Raw genomic sequence first — 20,509 nt, 5'->3', positions numbered from 1 at the left:
GACAGTGTTATGATGATTAGGATTGTTTATTAAAATCCAAAATCGTCTAGTACTGGATAAACTACGTGCTTCGACAGTTTAACAATCATCATCATATGACAGGCGTATTTTACATAGCTGTTTTTAGTGGCAAACGTTGGCAATATCTTGTAGCAGCTTGCAAGGTGGCCATGAGACTCATGGCAACTTCACATGCTACTGAGTTGCTAATGCTTAGCATTGAAATAAAGCTATTTAAAAGATGACACCCACTTCATGATGATCGTTGAAACTCCGAAACGCATAATAAATGAAGTAAACTGTTTGACTGAGTCAGGGTTATATGTTATTTTCATTCAGTTGAACTATGCTGCGGAGTGCGAGCACTTCACCCCTCTGCCCGGACGCACAGCTCATTTTCTTTATGAGCAAGTAACAGTCGACTAATCTGAGTGAATGCGTGTCAGCAGGGCGCACGCACGTGGTGCGTGCGTGTGTACTGAAGAAGCGCGAGCCCTTCGCGGGGGCTAAGTATAGCCGTGGCTGCCGCCGCCCTCGCCAGATATACCCAGCTGCTTGCGGCCCGGAGGCGACTCGCCGAGACCTGCTCGTCGCTCCAACACACCTTCGCCTGCGTCCAGTACACCGATAGTCTCTCTCACCGATCTCCAAATTCCAGTGCTTTCGTTAAACACACGGAGGATATGGCTCTGCCTACTAATTGAATACACATATCTTCCCTGAGGTGACAAAAGTCATGGGATACTACTAATATTGTGTGGGACTTCTCTTTGCCCACCGTAGCGCAACAACTCGACGTGTCATGGGCTCGAAAAGTCGTTGGAAGTCCCCTGAAGAAATGTTGAGCCATGCTTCCTCTATAACCTCCCATAATTGCGAAAAAGAAAAAGTGTTCAAATGTGTGTAAAATCTTATGGGACTTAACTGCTCAGGTCATCAGTCCCTAAGCTTACACACAACTTAACCTAAATTATCCTAAGGACAAACACACACACCCATGCCAGAGGGAGGACTCGAACCACCGCCGGGACCAGCTGCACAGTCCATGACTACAGCGCCTTAGACTGTTTTTTTTCTTTTAATCTCATTTTGTTCGTCTTCGTTCTTTGTATCTGCTCGAGGCGGACGTCGCAAGACACCCGTTTCAGTTCGTCGTTGATCCATTAACTCTGACCGAACACACTGAGCTACCGTGCCGACTGACCGCTTGGCTAAGCCCGCGCGGCAGGGTCCAACCGGTGTGGTCATGAGCCCAGAAGAGGCGCTGCAAGCGATGTCGTGTAGTTAGCAAAGGCACCCGCGTCGGTCATCTGCCGCCATAGCCCAAAAAATGGTTCAAATGGCTCTGAGCACTATGGGACTCAACTTCTGAGGTCATTAGTCCCCTAGAACTTAGAACTAGTTAAACCTAACTAACCTAAGGACATCACAAACATCCATGCCCGAGGCAGGATTCGAACCTGCGACCGTAGCGGTCTTGCGGTTCCAGACTGCAGCGCCTTTAACCGCACGGCCACTTCGGCCGGCATAGCCCATTAACGCCGAATTTCGCCGCATTGTCCTAACGGATACGTTCGTCGGACGTCCCACATTGATTTCTGCTGTTTTTTCACGCAGTACTGCCTGTCTGTTAGCACTGGCAACTCTAAGCTGCCCTCGGTCTTTAAGTAAAGGCAGTTGGCCTCTGCATTGATCGTGGTGAAATTTGGTATTTTCTGCAGACTCCTGACACTGTGTATCTCGGAAAATTGAATTCAATAGCGACTTCCGAAATAGAACGTCCTATGCGTCTAGCTCCAACTATCATTCCGCGTACAAAGTCTGTTGATTCCCGTCGGGCGACCACAATCACATCGGAAGCCTTTTCACATGGATTACCTGAGCTTAAATGACAGCCCCGCCAATGCACTGCCCTTTAATAGCTCGTGTGCACGATACAACCGCTATCTGTATATATACATATGGCTACACCACGACTTTTGTCACCGGCCGATGTGGCTGAGCAGTTCTAGGCGCTTTAGTCTGGAACCACGCGACCGCCACGGTGGATGTGTGTGATGTCCTTAGGTTAGTTACGTTTAGGTAGTTCTAAGTTATAGGGGACTGATGACCTCAGAAGTTAAGTCCCATAGTGCTCAGAGCCATTTGAACCACGACTTTTGTCAGCCCAGTGTACTCCCCTGAAAAACCAAGACGCATATTACATGGTGTCTTATCGAGGGTGACGGGTCAATATCTCTCCCCTTGAAAATCAGCTGATCAAGAAGAGATAAAATCGATTCCTTCGTAAGTAATCAAGTAGAAATGAATTTTCTTCCAAGTTCTTGATATTTAGACAGTCGCTTACTGAAATTACATTTCGCTGTGAAGAAGAACTCTGTCGATTTATTTTTGCGTTATCGCTTTATCTAAGTAAACAGTAACAGCAATTTTTTTATTGAACATCTAGTACTAAGACAATGGTATATTATTGCTCTGATATGCACTTTGTCATATATTCAGTAGTGTAAAATTGAGAACGTTGTGGAGGTAAGCGATATTTGTTTCAATATTAATCACTTTATTTAGCTATTTCAATCAAATTTTTTGGAGTCTGTTTGGAAATAATTATAACGTTATAAATAACGGAGAACGAAAAACTAAACAATCTTGTTTACAAAAATTATCGCCAAGGCGTATAAACTGGAAACTTCTCTACTTCAAGCGGCTTTATACTTTAATTTATGGGTGCAAAAGACAACACCATTTGTTCAAAATTTGCGCTACCTAGCTCGATGAAGGAAAAAAGGCTCCATTTATACTTTAATTTATGGGTGCAAAAGACAACACCATTTGTTCAAAATTTGCGCTACCTAGCTCGATGAAGGAAAAAAGGCTCCATTAATCAGGCATTTTGTCACAATCATTAGCCTCCAGATTATTGTAACGTGACAACGCTGAATTGATGACACAAAGGAAAAGGTCAAAATCGTAATTTTAAGACAAAATAACACTATACGTCTCATTTAATAATACTTCTTAAACTTTATTCTTGATATTGCGTTATTCGTATAAAAGATTAGCGTGTTCATTTTACCGCTTAAAGGTTAGTACCGAAAGTTTCTGAATACTTTCGCTGAAAGGACACCCCCATTTAAAACTTGACCTTCATTATGTTGTTTAAATAAGCGCCTTCGATTTATTTCGTTACGGGCGATGCCTTTGAATACTTCAGTAAAGTACATATATAACACGACGCTGACAGGCAGGTACTATTTCTGTAGAGGAAGACATTTAACGTTCCTTTTTAAAGCGCTATGCCATTGTTTATGTGGACTGTTTGTCGGAGACCTGGCTTGTGTTTCAGAGGTCTTGACGTTCCTGGCGGCTTACGTAACCGAGAGGCGTCGCCGCATACTGCCGTGTCCCGACGCTCCACGGCGTACGGTACAGGAGCACAGACCAACCACCACCGAGCAGCGTTTGCTTCTGCACCGTAATATTACGTTCCGACTGACCTCGTTAACATAATTCTGGCATGGTGTCAGGGGCGATAACAGTTTGAAAAAGTTGTGATTACCGTCTTTTTCAACAGCCATGATTTCATATTAAAACTGTCGAAGGCAACGACTCCTTTCCTTACAAAGAAGAATTACATTATTGTGGTACCTATTTAGTATACAGAGAAAACATCTTCAGCAACATCTAGACGTAACCCAAGGGCGCTGAACTGAAGAGAGACTTGCAGATATCCGATATTTAATGTTAAGATCGGCAACTGACCCTAAATATAAAAAAAGACGAAAAAGACACAGATATTCACGCAATCGACGACTGGTCGCTTTCATCAGTCACAGCCTTCAATGTCTAGAAATGCGCGGCTGGAACTTTTAAGCCGTAAGGACGACATAAACCTAACCGTGGGAAAGGTAAATGGTAGGCACACATTTATTAGAAAAAATCCTAAGGTACTGTACTATAAATCATGCATAAAAGCGGTCTCCCATAGAACGCGGTCTGGGGCCCTTACCAAATTAGGTTAACGCCGGCTACGATCGCAGGTTCGAATCCTGCCTCGGGCATGGATGTGTGTGATGTCTTTAGGTTAGGTAGGTTTAAGTAGTTCTAAGTTCTAGGGGACTGATGACCTCAGATGTTAAGTCCCATAGTGCTCAGAGCCATTTGAACCATTTTTTGAAATTAGTTTAACGAAAGACATAAGAGATTCAAAGAAGAACTACACAATTCGACATGGATTTGTATGGTTAGCTTTCGAATGTCAGGGAGATTCCCAACAAACTTAAGCACGACACGCTGCAAAGGAGACGTTCTACATCACAGAGACCACATTTACAAAATTTAGAGAGCCCACATTTTAAAACGATGCGAGGAACACACTACTTCCTCCACAACACATCTCACTAAACAGCCAAGAGGTTAAAATTGAATAAATTGGGATCTACATATAGGTACAGAGGTCCTTCCGCATGCTGTCCGCGAATGTGGTAGAAAAGGAGAAAGATGATTGTGGCTCATTTATACAGTATAACCTTCGCTTGTGGAGTATAGATGTTGGTAATAGCGTAGAAGGTGATCACTAATGCCTTTCATCACGTTACTTGCAATAGTGGGGTATCTTCTGGACGCTAACAATAAATTCTGCCTCGCGGGGTAGCCGCGCAGTCTGAGGCGCCTTGTCACGGTCAGGGCGGCTTCCCCTTCCGGAGTTCGAGTTCTCGCTCGGACATGGATGTGTGTGTTGTCCTTAGCGTAAGTTAGTTTAAGTTAGATTAAGTAGTGTGTAAGCTTAGGGACCGATAACCTCAGCAGTTTGGTCCCATAAGACCTTACCACAAATTTCCAATAAATTCTCCGTGTGGCAGAATTGTAAAAAATTTGATACCAGAAAAGCACTTTAAAGCATTTTTTGCACTCTTTCAGCCAATGACAAACATTAAATGCCGCAGGATTTCAGATGTGATATTAGCGTATGGTGAGTATATACGTATGACGTACAAGGAAGTATTCGTAATCATATCTATTGTGACTTCCACATGGCTGAGTGACATGAGAAAATGATATTAAAATGTTCCGGAACTATAATTTTGCCGAAAATACTTAAAGTAACGCCTTGTTTTTCCTCTTCTGTTTCTTGCCTTGCGTGCCAATATGAACCAGAGTACTTTGATTCTGCGGTCGTGAATTATCCTGCTGAAATGTAGGGTTAGCAGGGATCGAATGAAGGGTAGAGCCACGGGTCGTACACACATCTGAAATGTAACGTCCACTGTTCAAAGTGCTGTCAATGCCAACAAGATGTGGCCGAAACGTGTAGCCAATGGCACCCCATACCATAACGCCGGGTGATACGCCAGTATGGCGATGACGAATACACGCTTCCAATGTGCGTTCACCACGATGTCGCCAAACACGGTTGTGATCATCATGTTGTTGTAACCAGAACCTGGATTCATCCGAAAAAATGATGTTTTGTCATTCGTGCACCCTAGCTCGTCGTTGAGTACACCATAGCAGGTGCTCCTGTCTGTGATGCAGCGTCAAGGGTAACCGCAGCTATGGTCTCCGAGCTGATAGTCCATGCTGCTGCAAACGTCGTCGAACTGTTGGTATAGATGGCTGTTGTCTTGCAAACGTCCCCATTTGTTGACTCAGGGATCGAGACGTGGCTGCACGATCCGTTACAGCCATGCGGATAAGATGCCCGTCATATCGACTGCTAGTGATACGAGGCCGTTGGGATGCAGCACGGCGTTCCGTATTACCCTCCTGAATCACCCGATTCCATATTCTGCTAACAATCATTGGATCTCGACCAACGCGAGCAGCAATGTCGCGATACGATAAACCGCAATCGCGATAGGCTACAATCCGACCTTTATAAAAGTCGGAAACGTTATGGTACGCATTTCTCCTCCTTACACGAGGCATCACAACGTTTCACCAGGCAACGCCGGTCAACTGCTGTTTGTGTATGAGGAATCGGTTGGAAACTTTCCTATGTCAGCACGTTGTAGGCGTCGCCACCGGCGCCAGCCTTGTGTGAATACTCTGAAAAACTAATCATTTGCATATCACGGCATCTTCTTCCTGTCGGTTAAATTTCGTGTCTGTAGCACGTCATCTTCGTGGTGTAGCAATTTTAATGGCCAGTAGTGTAATTTTACAGGTACATTCAGTGGTGTATGTGCATAATGTCTGCAGAGTGTTTTGGAATAAAGTCTGTAGTAAAGAAGTAATAAATTAAAAGTAAGAGATACAATTTTGCCTTTCATCATTTTGTGAGAGTATCGGGGAGATAAATTTTCGTAAAGGTTTGAAATTGTGTGTAAAATTTGTTTGGAAATTGTCAAATACTGGATGATTAAAATCCGGGTATTTGCGAACTGACATTTACGTTGCCTCAAAACAAACACACAGTTTATAAGTCTAATATTTCTCTTATTGTATTAATCTTTTAACATAAGATTATATTACTTAATAACAGCATATTGAATTTTTAAGTTCAGTCGACAGATACGAGATGTATTGAAAATCTAATTACTGTTAGATAGGCTACCTGCAACTGGTACCTGGTCTACGAAGAGGTCCTTAGACAAGGAACGGAAACTCTCATTGGACAAAAATGGGGAAGCAAATCAGCGGTGTTTTTTTCAAAGAGTTCATCCTGGTATTATCTTTAATCGATTTAGAGAAACACAAAAAATCCTGGATGATCAGGCAGGGATTCGAATTCGAATCCAGTTCCTCCCGATTATGAATACAGTGTGTGCCAGTTTATTCGGTATTCGCAGTAGCGTTCAATGGAAATACCAACGGCCTTGCCGCAGTGGTAACACCGGTTCCTGTCAGATCACCGAAGTTATGCGCTGTCGGGCTGGGCTAGCACTTGGATGGGTGACCATCCGGTCTGCCGAACGCTGTTGGCAAGCGGGGTGCACTCAGCCCCTGCTAAGGAAAACTGAAGAGCTACTTGAATGAGAAGTAGCGGCTCCGGTCTCGTAAACTGACATACGGCCGGGAGAGCGGTGTGCTGATCACATGCCCCTCCGTATCCGCATCCAGTGATACCTGTGGGCCGTGAGGTTGACACGACGGCCGGTCGGTACCGTTGGGCTTTCCAAGGCCTGTTCGGACACGGAGTTTTCAATGGAAACTCATCTAGGATCATGCCCGCGAGAGTTGTTTTACTTCATAACTGTACCAACTGTCAAAGCCAACTGAGACTTGGCTGAGGCGGCAGTGCCTCAGTGTTCCAGTGTACGAAACAGGGAGCGGAAACATGCAACACGTCTAAACGCCAATGTCCTGCATAGTATAAAAATTGAACATTGACCGACACTTCTAAACGGAAGTTTGAAATAGATTTTCTTGCGCAATACCACTGTAACACCATTTATTCACAATGTAATGCATATGACTCTATGTTTCGTTTGAATAAACTAGTTGCCTCCTCAACTCTAATGTTTAATATGACACAGTATGCTATCTTTTGAAACTAAGTCGTCTTTCGCAACAGATAACTCGTTTGTTCTGGAACCTTTTAAAACCAAATCCACATAAACAGACCATTTTTATTCAGAATTTCCTTCCTATGTCTACACGATTACTCTGCAAATCACACGTAAATGCCTGGCAGAGAGTTCATCGAACCGCATTCAATCAGTTTCTCCCTTCCACTCTCGAACAATGCTCAGAAAAAGCCGATACTTAAATCTTTCCATGTAAGCTCTAATTTTTCATATTTTATTACAATGATCATTTCTCCTTATCTAGGTGGCTGTCAAAAAAATATTTTCGCATTCGGAGGAGAACGTCGGAGATAGAAATTTCGTGAAAAATACTTTGTTTTAATGATCGCTACCCCAACTCGCTTATCACGTCCGTGACACTTCTCCCCCTTTTCGACATAATAAATAACCAGCTGCCCTTCTCTGAACTTTTTCGACGTCTTCCGTCAATCGTATACGGTACGAATGCCACACCCCATAGTAATACTTTAGCAGAAGACGGACTAACTTAATGCAGGCAGTCTTTTCAGTAGACCTGTTGCAGCTTCTAAAGTGTACTGCCAGTAAAACACAGTCTTTGTTTAGTCTGCCAGACAACATTTTCTATGTGATGTTTCCAGCTTAAGCTGTTCGTAATCGTAAGTCCTAGATATTTGGTTGAACTGACAGCTTTTAGATTTGTGTGATTTATCGTGAAACCGAAATTTGATGAATTCCTTTTAGTACCCATGTCGATTGCTTGACACATTGCATTATTTAGTGTCAATTGCCACTTTTCTCACCACACAGATATCTTGTCTAAATTATTTTGCAACTGTTTCAATCTTCTGAAGACTTTACAAGACAGTAAATGACAGCATCATCGCCACACAATCTAAGATGTCTGCTCATATTGTCTCCTAAATCATTTAGATAGATTAGAAACAGCAGAGGGCCTCTAACATTTCTTGGGGAACTCCAGATATTACTTCTGTTTTACTCGATGACTTCGCTGCAATTCGTTTGAACTGTGACCTTTCTGACAGGAAATCACGAACTCAGTCGCACAACTGGGACGATATTCCATAGACGTAATTTGATTAGAAACCGCTTGTAGGGAATGAGATCAAAAGCCTTTTGGAAATCTAGAGATTGTCGAATGGTAATATATTTATATGTCTCGTCACTGGGACATTTATTGTGTGGTCTTCGTTTTTTCTTCTTTGGAGGTTACACTTGAATCCCGCTCTGTACAGCATCATGTCCCTCCTGCTGTAGGCGGCCGGAGTGGCCGTGCGGTTCTAGGCGCTACAGTCTAGAGCCGAGCGACCGCTACGGTCGCAGGTTCGAATCCTACCTCGGGCATGGATGTGTGTGGTGTCTTTAGGTTAGTTAGGTTTAAGAAGTTCTAAGTTCTAGGCGACTGATGACCTCAGCAGTTAAGTCGCATAGTGCTCAGAGCCATTTGAGCCTCCTGCTGTACTTTTCACACCATCGACGTACTCAGCTTTAACTTTTTTTTTTGTTTTTTTTTTATGTCCCGTCACCTTTTCCGTTGCACTGTTACTTTTTCTCCCTCTGACTGTCAGTAAAATTTTTGAGGTAAACAGCAAACTGCCACGACAGCCTGCAAAGGCTTTTTCCACTATCACTTTCCCTGTTTCCACTGTCATGTAATATTTTGAAGTGAAATATGTCTGTACCTAGTCAAGTGATCAAGTTACTTCCCGTGGCGGTCTGGGATACGCTTCGCTTTGTAGTATAATACTTGCCTTACGATGAACGAAGTTCAAGAATATTGTGCAATACGTTTTAGACGGTTATGTGCGGAACAAAGTTGTGAAGGATGGGAAAGACGTGCCGTGCTTCGACAACTGCGTTAGCAATCTGTTACGAAAGCAAAGATAATTTCACTGCAAATTTAAACGTAACCTAAGCCTCATAGACAAACAAAACGAACGAAGACAAAATCACCGCAAGGACAGGCATGTGCGAAGCACTCAATAAATTCGAATGTAATGTTCTGTCTACCGACATGACAGAAAATCCTAAGGAGTTTTGGTCCTATTGTAATATTAAATGGATCGAAGCCATCTATCTATGCACTCTGTACCCATAATGGCATCGAAGCGGAGGATGACATGGAAAAGGCCCAAAACTAAACGTGTTTTTCCAAAGCTGTTTCACTGAGGAAGATCGCACTGTAGTTTCTCACTTAAATCGTCACACGAATGTCAAAACGACGTACACCGAAATAAATGACAACGGGATAGAAAAGCAACTGAAATCTCTCAACAGAGGATAGACCAGTGGATCTGATTGGATACCAATACGGTTCTACGTAGCGTATGCAAAAGAACTTGCCCCTCTTCTAGTAGCTGTGGGCCGCTAGTCCCTAGAGGAGCGGAGCGTACTTAATGATTGAAAAAAAAAAGAGCAGTTTATTCCAGGTTTCGAGGAGGATCGTCGAACAGGCGGTCGAAACTATAGGCCTACATCTCTGAAGTCGGTCTGTTGCAGAACTCGATAACATGTTTTATGCTCGCGTATTATGACATTTCTCGAGAACGGAAGTCCCTTAGGAATAAATATTGGTTTCGAAAGCAATACGCGGGTGAAACCCCGCTCGCTCTGATCGTCCAAGAGACCCAGAAAGCAGCAGATAACGGCGCCCAGAGTGATGTCGGGTTCCTTGACTTCTGGAAGGCGTCCGGTACAGTTCCGCACTGCCGCCTACGGAACAAAACACGAGCGTACGGAATATCGGACTAGCTGTGTGACTGGACCGAAAAGTTTCTTTCAAGCAGAACACAGTATGTCATTCTGAACGGAGAGAAGTCTTTAGGCCTAAAAGAAGCTTCGGGTGTGCCACAGGGGAGTGTTGTAACACTTTTCGCAAGATCTATATAAGTGACGTAGTACATAACGTCACAAGTTCCACGAGGCTTTTCGTGGAGGATGCTGTTGTGTACATGGAAGTTACCACGCTAAATAATTTCAGCGAAATGCAGGACGACCTGCAAAGGATCGACACTTGGTTCAAGGATTGCCAGTTCACCACGACATAAACAAATGTAACGTATTGCCCATAAACAGGCGGAAAGAGCTATTATGTATGATCACACGATTGCAGAACAGTCACTGGAAACAGTCAAATCTATAACATACCTAGGAGCATGGGAAGGTACCGATTTAAAGTGAAATGACCACATAAAAATAATCACAGGACAGGCAGATGACAGACTGAGATTCACTGCAATAATCCACAAGAAATGCTGTCCGCCAGCTAAGGCAGTAGCTTACAAAACACTCATTCATCCAACACTTGAATATTGCAAGTCAGTCTGGGATCCGTACCAGAATGGTTTGGTAGAGGAAATACAGAAGGTACAGAGAAGAGCAGCGTGTTTCCTTACGGGTCCATTTAGAAAGCGCGAAAAAGTCACGGAGATGGTCGCTCGGCTTCAGTGGCAGACGCTGCAAGAGAGGCCTTCCGCATCACGTTGTGGTTTACCGTTAAAGTTCCGGGAGCGTGCGTTCCTAGAAGAGTCAACGAAAATATTGCTTCCTCCCAGTTATAGGCCAGCCGGTGTGGCCGTGCGGTTCTAGGCGCTTCAGTCTGGAACCGCGTGACCGCTACGGTCGCAGGTTCGAATCCTGCCTCGGGCATGGATGTGTGTAATGTCCTAGGTTAGTTAGGTTGAAGTAGTTCTAAGTTCTAGGGGACTGATGTCCACAGATGTTAAGTCCCATAGTGCTCAGAGCCATTTGAACCATTTTAACCCAGTTATATCTCGCGAAAAGACCATGAATGTAAAATTAGAGATACTCGAGTTCACATAGACTTACCAGCAAACATTCCTGTGAACATTCGCGGCTAGAAAAGCAAAAGGGACAGTGACGGTGATACACGAAATAGTCTCCGCCACACTCTGTGAGGTGGCCGGCCGAGAACGGATATAGATGTAGATATGTAGTAGAAATTCTTTGCTCTCTTTAAAGTAATGTTCGTCCTGTATACGTCTTCGTAGTCGACAGCCATTTCTCACATTCTTGGCATGCGACAATCAATGATTTACACATCGCTTGTTAACAGTAGAACGACCTGCACAGTCACGATAAATATTCGTCATAAAAACTTTCTTACATCTTGGATAAACCACACCTGTATTCACAACACGAAAGAGCGAAACGCACGGAGACTTTTTATATCACCTAGACAACCACCTCTTCTATTCACTATGCGTATTATCTGCTGACATCCGGTGGAAAAATGGTAATAGTAACATAACACGAGTTTAAATAAATATCATCGTAATTTTCTTTGTTTTACGTAGAATGCTTCAAAAGCATCTACGTGTACTCCGCACGGCACTACAGAGTGCGTGAGGAACGGTATTTATGAGTTTGTATATGTCACCATCTTTGCTGGTTGACTTTTCAAGGAGCGTGGGAAAATGACAATGTTTGTGCCACAGCGAATGGCTTTATCTATCTTGCGTTCTTCTAGTTTCCCTTCTGCGAGGTACACGATATAAACAGTAAAATAATTGTAACGGACCGTCTTGGATGTTTGTTCTTTGTATTTATCAAACAGCGTTTCGCCATGAAGACGTAGTCTTTTGTTCACGGATTCCTTTAAGGTACATGAACATACCCCTATCATTATCCTATTAAATGAACCAGGAGGTTAGAATGCTAGCAACACACCTCTGAATTGCTTCGAGCTCCCCTTTTAGTTCGACCTGATGCCGATACAAAACACTAAGGAAAGCTCAAGAACAGGGGCCAAGGCATCTAGTGGTATTCGTCGTACAAACACTCACTTTTCCATAATCCTCGCAGCACCTCCGCTTGGGTCTTGATCGTCATACAATACATCGCTACAGCTGTATTCAAAAGAAACCGACTTTTCTCCTGACCACGCGTATTACTTTGAATTGGTGACATTCGTTAGACAAAGAGGAAATTTTGTCTAAATCGTCCTGAATGTCTCTAGAGTTACTCAACGATAATATCTACATGTAATCAACCTTAGTGTACTACTCTCATTGTCTTAACAGTTCGTTATATTCTTCGTTCTGAGATCAAGTTGAGTACACGTGTGTCTTTGGTTTGATCGAAGCTATTGAAGAAGAATTAACTTCTTATTGTTTGACGTCTTTTATGTGAATAAGGACAGTACCCATTAATGCCTAGGAAATTACACGTCTGATTAGAAATCTCCGTGAGCGAAGCGGACAAAACATGGTGTGGGGAAGACGAAAGACTTCTCTTGAAAGAGAGCGGAAAACTGTCTCAAAGTAATGTAAATATTATACGGAATATACGTGGCCTATCGATTCGCACTGAAATACAATATGGCTTCCACCTTTTAACATTTATTATCGGTATTGCAAATCAGCCGCTGGAAAACTGCCATCTCAACGAAGGCACTATGTTTAGTGGGGCAAGTAATTCTTTACATCTGCAGAATCTGGCAAAATGTTAAATTCTTTCATTGGCTTTAACTTCTTAATGAGTGACGTTTCCTTAGAAAAACAGAGGCACGTCGGTAACGCAACCTTCAGGATTTCATTTGATACTCCGATAAAAATGCAATTTCGAAAATGACAAATGATTATATTTGACGAGTTGTGTTACCGCACGTGATTTTCGTGCACATGTTGTCTAAAATCACTACCATATATATATTCCCAATTCTTGCCTCATTGTCAGCAATTGAAACAACATGACAGGATTTAGTAATATGATCTTGGATTACCGAAAGCAGCGATATTCCTCAAATAAGAATCGTCCTCGGGAGGTAATAGGGTTATTTAAAACAATACGTAGCTGTAGTGACAATGTGAAAGCCAAATGAGTGAAATGAATCTGGAAAACTGATTGGTAGAGTAGTTGCATCTACACTCTGTCTTTTATGTAAAGGAATTGATGTATTAGAAGAAAATACAGTGTCGAATTAGAAGAAAATACAGTGTCGAAGGAAGGTGCTATTACACGTTTTTCCCGCTTATTTCGTTACACTTTGTAATGTGCCGGCGACAATAGTGAAGTGGCATTGTGCCTCTGAGAAGCATGTTATCAGCTGCAAGCGTGGCGTCACCAAGGATAGGCGCTCTTCCGGCGCATTGAATTATGTATTAGCTCACAGGCGCCCGTCGTGTTCGCATGGCTGAAGACGATGAGCAACCGAGCTATGTTCTCGCTGCACGTAATAGCGAGCGTCACAGTCCGATCAGTGCTTTGAGCTTTTAACTCTCCAGCATCAGGACAAGAAAAACACAGCGAGCTGTTACACTTTACAATATAAGGCATCATTTTATTGCAACGGGTGCGTATTATTGATGTTAGGATAGCTGTTTGATAACCACTTACAGCACATCTCTCATTAGCTTACAAAGTGTAATTTAGCACATATTCGGGAAACGTTCCAGTGCCATGAGGCGTGTAATTATCTTCGTTTTTGACGCATTCAACAATCTCTGTTCGCGAACTGCCAAACCTGTATTTGTCTATACATATTACAAATTAAGGTCCGCACGCCGTTTTCTCTGTCTGTATGTGAAGTTTAATTTCAGAAACAACAATAATGTTTTGATCAATAGACGAACTGATTAACGATGAAGATTTTGTGTATGATTTATAATTATTGTAATGATGAATGTGTAATGTATATATTGTTATCTGTTCAACACTGAATTAGCGTTTGGAGTGACATCTCGTGCCAATGACGGGAACTGCGAGCTTTTCCATTTATTTATTAAATGGCCTTTGGCGTTAGACCTTTAGCCAGGGAAGTGAGACTGACAGATTTGTTATTTAATATAATATAGATAACATAGGTATTTTAAATTAGACTGATGCAATTTAAACTTGTTGAAATACTTTGTAAAACTGAAACAATGGATAATAATACAGTAACAATGAGGAGTTAATGGTCAGAGAAGCTGTGGAGTTACGAACTGATGGACTACAGAGAGGCGGTATCTGTCGGAAAATGCAGTAAACAGGCACCAAAACTCCAGAGAGCAGCGCACCTTCACCAGAATTTGTACACATCTTCTATTTATATCATAAATCAAAATCCACCTCAACGTATTTGTGTGTGTGTGTGTGTGTGAAGAATTCACTCAGGAGCTACTGTAGAGATTTTGATTACGCTTTTCACTAATAGTCTGATTCACGACGAAGGCTTGTGCATATAATTTGTTATCGCCACGCCAGACAAGTCGTCCGGCCGTAGATCCTGAGTGCTACCTGTGTAAAGCCTGGACTGGTCGCTAGTTATTTCATATTTCAAGGCCATTTACCATAGTTACCTAGACTGTATTTAGTGAGACCATAGACTACACCTATCGCTTTAGTGAAAAGTTCAGTGGAGCTGCTAATTAACTACTTCTCCTTAATGACACTGCAGCTTCTTTCCTCAGCAGTATACCGCTGACTGAAAGGCTGCGTGAAGTTGCTGATCGTACGTAAAGTGGGTGTCTCTTGCGCATACGTCAATGATTACACAATCAGTGACGGTGCCTCTATAATTTGCGTTAATTGCAGGTAGCAACACAGACATTTTTTGCTCAGTTACAGAGGTCTGATATTTTGGTCTGATACGTTGTCACATCAGTGTTGTTATAGTATAAGTCCGACGAATGACTTGCTGCAGATATCTATCTAGTCTATTCGGCGCAATTGCCTTCATCTCTGCATGACTACCGCACCCTGCAGCCCTGATAGAGTGGGGGATGGAGGTTTGTGAAACAGAAGTGACTATCTTACTTCATTCTATCAATAATATTCGTAGACAGTTAACCATTTCATTTACGGTTCAACTATTAGTCAACACCGGAATGATTAATTATTCAGTGCCGGCCGCGGTGGTCTAGCGGTTCTGGCGCTGCAGTCCGGAACCGCAGGACTGCTACGGTCGCAGGTTCGAATCCTGCCTCGGGCATGGGTGTGTGTGATGTCCTTAGGTTAGTTAGGTTTAAGTAGTTCTAAGTTCTAGGGGACTTATGACCTAAGATGTTGAGTCCCATAGTGCTCAGACCCATTTGAACCAATTATTCAGTAATGATGTAGAGATTCATTTCGGTACAGTGATGATGTATTGTGGATATTGCTATTGTATGTAGTTCAAATGGTTCAAATGGCTCTGAGCACTATGAGACTTAACATCTGAGGTCATCAGTCCCCTAGAACTTAGAACTACTTAAACCTAGCTAACCTAAGGACATCACACACATCCATACCCGAGGCAGGATTCGAACCTGCGACCGTAGTGGTCGCGCGGTTCCAGACTGAAGCGCCTAGAACCGCTCGGCCACATCGGCCGGCTGTATGTAGTACATCCTGTGTTATCGCTGAACCGTACTTCACATTACCTCATTAACTAAATGATGGTTTGCAGATTAACGTGAAATCTTAGCCATGTCGCTATCAACCAGAAGTGAAAAGAAGGAAAGAGGACAAGGTTTTAACGTCCTGTAGACATCGATATCCTTGGAGCATAGCCTCGAATCCGGCAACGAAATCGGTAATGTCCTTATCAGAGCCTTCTGATTCAGCTATTTAGCGGAAAACTAAATCTGGATGGCCGGACCACTTTGCCACCTAGTCTGATGTTAACAAAAAGTGAACGTTGTAGAAAAAAGGGAAGAGAAATATGGCCGTCATATTCGATACCGCGACCTTCGAATTACTTTTTTGTCACGTGGTCAATCCCACTTCTTAGACAATTCATGAATATTTCGTAAACACTTACGCAACTAATATTTCTTACAGATTTTTTCGACTGTCGTCTGTTCCGAGGAGCGACAGCATCCGCTTACCTCTTCAACACCTCACCTATTCACTTATGTCAGCAATCGTCAAAGGTGATTTAGAATAATTTAAGACAGAAAACTATTTACACCGGTGCTACTCCAGTATTCTGCAGTTACAGCAGTTCGCAGCACGCACGCACGCACGCACACACACACACACACAGAGAGAGAGAGAGAGAGAGAGAGAGAGAGAGAGAGAGAGAGAGATCTATATACATCTTCATCCGTCTTTTCATCTTTCTGAACAAAATGGTTCAAATGGCTCTGAGCACAATGAGACTTAACATCTGAGGTCATCAGTCCCCTAGAACTTAGAACTACTTAAACCTAACTAACCTAAGGGCATTACACACATCCATGCCCGAGGCAGGATTCGAACCTGCGACCGTAGCGGTCGCGCGGTTCCAGAATATAGCGCCTAGAACCGCTGCCACTTCGGCCGGCTGAGAACGAGTTCATTACAGACAGAACACACACTTGTAACAGACGAGGGTAAGAAAAGCAAATCGGCTGTGTAATTTCCAAAGTAACCATCCGGGTTTTCGCCTTAACAGATTTAGAAGTGGGCGGTGTGGCATTTGAACCATGGTCCTGTCTAATGCAACTCCATTGTGTTAATCACTCAGCTACCTCATTCGATCGACCGTAGTGAAGGTAGTATTCTACGTAAATGTAGCATGATTTAACAATAAAAAAAGACGGTTATGGCACTCGCGAGTTCACGACCAAGTCGTTACTGACGATGTATAGTGTGACTACAGGTAATGCACGTCGACTGTATTGATTGTGTTCGGTCGCAGAACGGTTTGTTATTCTCTGCCGGACCAGAATACTCCCTTCAAAACAGTATGTGCCACTTCCAAAATATCTCCGGGAGGAGAGCGCTGCTGCAGCTGGAGTTGTAGACGCTGCCGTTCATACAGCGCTGTTTGCCCATGTCCTCGGGCACGGTAAGTGACGTCAGCGCTGTTTGGTTTACGCAACCCTGTCTGCGAGGGAGTACGCGCGGAAGCATACATGCTGTACTAGTATCCTTGCGCACGTGATTTACGAGTAGCGCATTCTCTTCCCTTGTCTTGGACAAAAGGAAATCAGAGATAATTTGTAGCTGACATTCTCTAGATGCAGACTTCGCTAACGTTAATACGGCGAATCGAAAAACCTTGCTGTTTTCTATGGAAGAAATGTGTGTGCTTTATTTTCTATCGATAGTGGGCAGCGACAATGTTTTTCCTGATTTTCATCCAATAATATTTGCCCCATTAACTACAGAGCGCTTTATTAAAAGAATTGTTCAAAGCCCTTCTTAATTAGCAAATGACAGAAATACTGAATCAGAGTGAAGTAATGGCATAATAATAAGTGCTCCCCAAGCATTTTGCACTCAAGGTTGCATTTCTGGTGAATCACGCTCATCGCGAAGTGTACTGAGTTCTTTCTTTTGACACTTCCGATACATCTACCGCTCCTAAATCTTTAGTGTCAGCAATTTCCAGCCCGAAGTGAAATCTGTCTCTCAGTAATTCTGCTACTTATTTTAGGCTTCATCTCTGGAATACTTGTTGCGCTCTAGGAATTATATTACGTTCGGTATAACACATTTATATCTACATCTTCGAGAGTTAACACCTTCGCGACTGTCGCTTCCAGTTGCCAAGTGATGTCAGTTCATAAACAGTTGTGTGTGGTGTTGGGAATTTTTCCATTTGTCCAGTATTCTAGTTGGTCATTAGCCATGACGTTGATTTCGACGCCGTGTCGCAAATCTACTGATTCATACAAAAGGTAGGTTTCAAGAGGGCGTCCTGCTGAAGGACAATGGAAGCTGCCTCCAAATTTCGGACTATCTTATGCATTGAGTTTCAGCGAACTCTCGACACCAAAATGAGGAGGCACGAGAGTAGGTACCACATCTGGCTCCACCAGCAGGAATGTTATTTTAACACAGTGGCTCGTTAAGAACAGTGCTTTAAGTTACCAAAGAGGCGAAGTTTCTTGGAAATCATACAGTTTTCGCATTCATTTCTAGTTAATCCCTGTAACATATCGACTGTACTTCTGACACTATCACAACAGTGATATATGATTGGTTGTAATAATTGTTTAACAAAGCATGCGTTTGAATCTTGCCACAGTTATAAACCTAGTCACGATACATCATTGATGGCTACAATGTTTGCGTTGGTACATTATCTGTATCTTGACAATACAATGTCATTCAGATATGCATGTATGCATGCAAGCACGTCTGAAGGACATCGTAGTGTGAAGATACAGACACAATAGAAACACAGACATTGTAACCGCCAATAATGTATCCATGCCTCGATTGGCTAAACTGACGCTATAATATTTGTCTCCCTGTGCGGGAACCACGAATTCTGGAAGCATACGGGCTGTGACTACATGACATATGGAAGTATCGTTCGTTGCTGGAGGTTCGCTCGGACCGAATGTTCGCACAAAGCGGAAAATACGGGTTCGAGCCCCGATCCGGCATAAATTTTCACGTGTCGCAAACAGCTGACATCAACGCTTGGCCGTAGAATGCGAATCTATTTCATAATAGTTACGATAGTGAGGGTTGGGGTTGGGTTGTTTAGGGGAAGAGACCAAACAGCGAGGTCATCGGTCTCATCGGATTAGGGAAGGACGGGGAAGGAAGTCGGCCGTGCCCTTTCAAAGGAACCATGCTGGCATTTGCCTGGAGCGATTTAGGGAAATCACGGAAAACCTTAATCAGGATGGCCAGACGCGGGATTGAACCGTCGTCCTCCCGAATGCGAGTCTAGTGTGCTGACCACTGCGCCACCTCGCTCGGTTACGATAGTGACGAATGTCCTTCGTAATAGGTATACAAACTTCAGGATATCATTTATAGGCAAACGTAGTGGGGACATTCTGAGTTGGCTTTTAGCATAGCTATCAAAAGTGTAATCTTACCGCATTACCGTCCTCCAAATTTCAGTTTTACCTTAATACCACAGGAACGACTGGTGTTGTTCCGAACGACGAATATCACTGTATTCGTTGACTTAAGAACTAATGATGAATCAACACCTGTTTTATCGAATACTGAAACTGTAGTGAATGTTGTTGGTTCAAATAGTGGCAGATTCGTCGCACTCGATATGCTAGGTGCACTTTGGCTTACAGAGCTACTTCATAAAAAAGGTCAGTTTTAGACTGTTTCATAATTGCTTCGTATGAGCCACTAAAAAAGCATTTCTTTGTCAAATTCAAAGATGAAAAATCAGTTTATAATTTAAACCTTACACTGTTACGTTCGATAATAGCTACTATAGCGAAGCATCTCCTTCTTCTGTTTCTTTTTTGTGAGGTATTTACTCAGGAAGTTCAGTCTGAAACCGCGAGACCGCTACGGTCGCGGGTTCGAATCCTGCCTCGGGCATGGATGTGTGTGATGTCCTTAGGTTAGTTAGGTTTAAGTAGCTCTAAGTTCTAGCGGACTGATGACCTCAGGTGGTAAGTCCCATAGTGCTCAGAGCCATTTTTTACTCACGAAGATGTACGTTACCGTACTGTCACTGTAAACTGGACCACTGCATCTTCCGCAATACGGTAACCTATAACACATATCTGATGTAACATCGATCTAACTGGGGTAGTTACTGCTCAAAGGGGATAAAAATACCTCTGCTGCTTTAAATCTAAAAGACGGTGTACGAAAGCTGTTACAGAATTTTGATATTCTCCGCTGTTACAAATCCGTTTTTGTCGTTGTAGTCACACACACACACTGGCTTACACTGTACGTCACGGTGCGTGACCGCCGCACTCGGCACGCAGCGCTCACCGCGTCGCGTGACCGCACACACTTTACCTAGCCATGGTGAGGCGGCGACGCTGTCTGGCGAGTGTCTCCGGTGCACGCGCACTGCTGGCGGCAGTCACATCCGAGGCGCGTGCAGAATCTGGTCCGCGGGATCGGGCGCAGGCCACACGCGTTACCGGCAGAGGTGGGCGTGTCCGCCCGCGACCGACACAGTGCGCTCACTCGGCGCGATGCGCGGGCAACGTCTGCGCCGGCGGCGATTACGGAGCTGCCGGCCCGGCCGGGCGGGCTTGGCAGGCGTACAGGAGTCGCCGCGCCGCCTATCAACAAACAGCCGCTCTCAAAGACGCGGCCGCACCACTCCGCTCGAACCCCACCCACTGCGTAGCGTACGACCTCTG

At 43.6% G+C, this 20,509-nt stretch overlaps 1 protein-coding gene across 5 annotated transcripts in view; it reads right to left on the bottom strand.

Annotated features, from left to right (window-relative positions):
* The window catches only part of LOC126188626 (titin-like), a 471,513-nt gene that overhangs the window by 204,495 nt on the left and 246,509 nt on the right, over positions 1-20,509 (bottom strand). Inside the window, exon 1 of one of the 5 annotated variants that reach the window (XM_049930259.1) lies at positions 20,157-20,354. The exons of the other annotated variants lie outside the window; for them this stretch is intronic. Within the exon in view, the coding sequence (XP_049786216.1) occupies positions 20,157-20,164 (8 nt within the window). The 5' untranslated portion in view covers positions 20,165-20,354. Of the gene's footprint in view, positions 1-20,156; positions 20,355-20,509 lie in introns of those variants that run through there. 5 annotated transcript variants of the gene reach the window in all.

This window comes from Schistocerca cancellata, chromosome 1, assembly GCF_023864275.1.
Source record: "Schistocerca cancellata isolate TAMUIC-IGC-003103 chromosome 1, iqSchCanc2.1, whole genome shotgun sequence".
In the NCBI taxonomy this organism is placed as follows: domain Eukaryota; kingdom Metazoa; phylum Arthropoda; class Insecta; order Orthoptera; family Acrididae; genus Schistocerca; species Schistocerca cancellata.
Note: the sequence above shows the minus strand (reverse complement) of the source record. Positions and strands in the feature narration are given on the sequence as shown.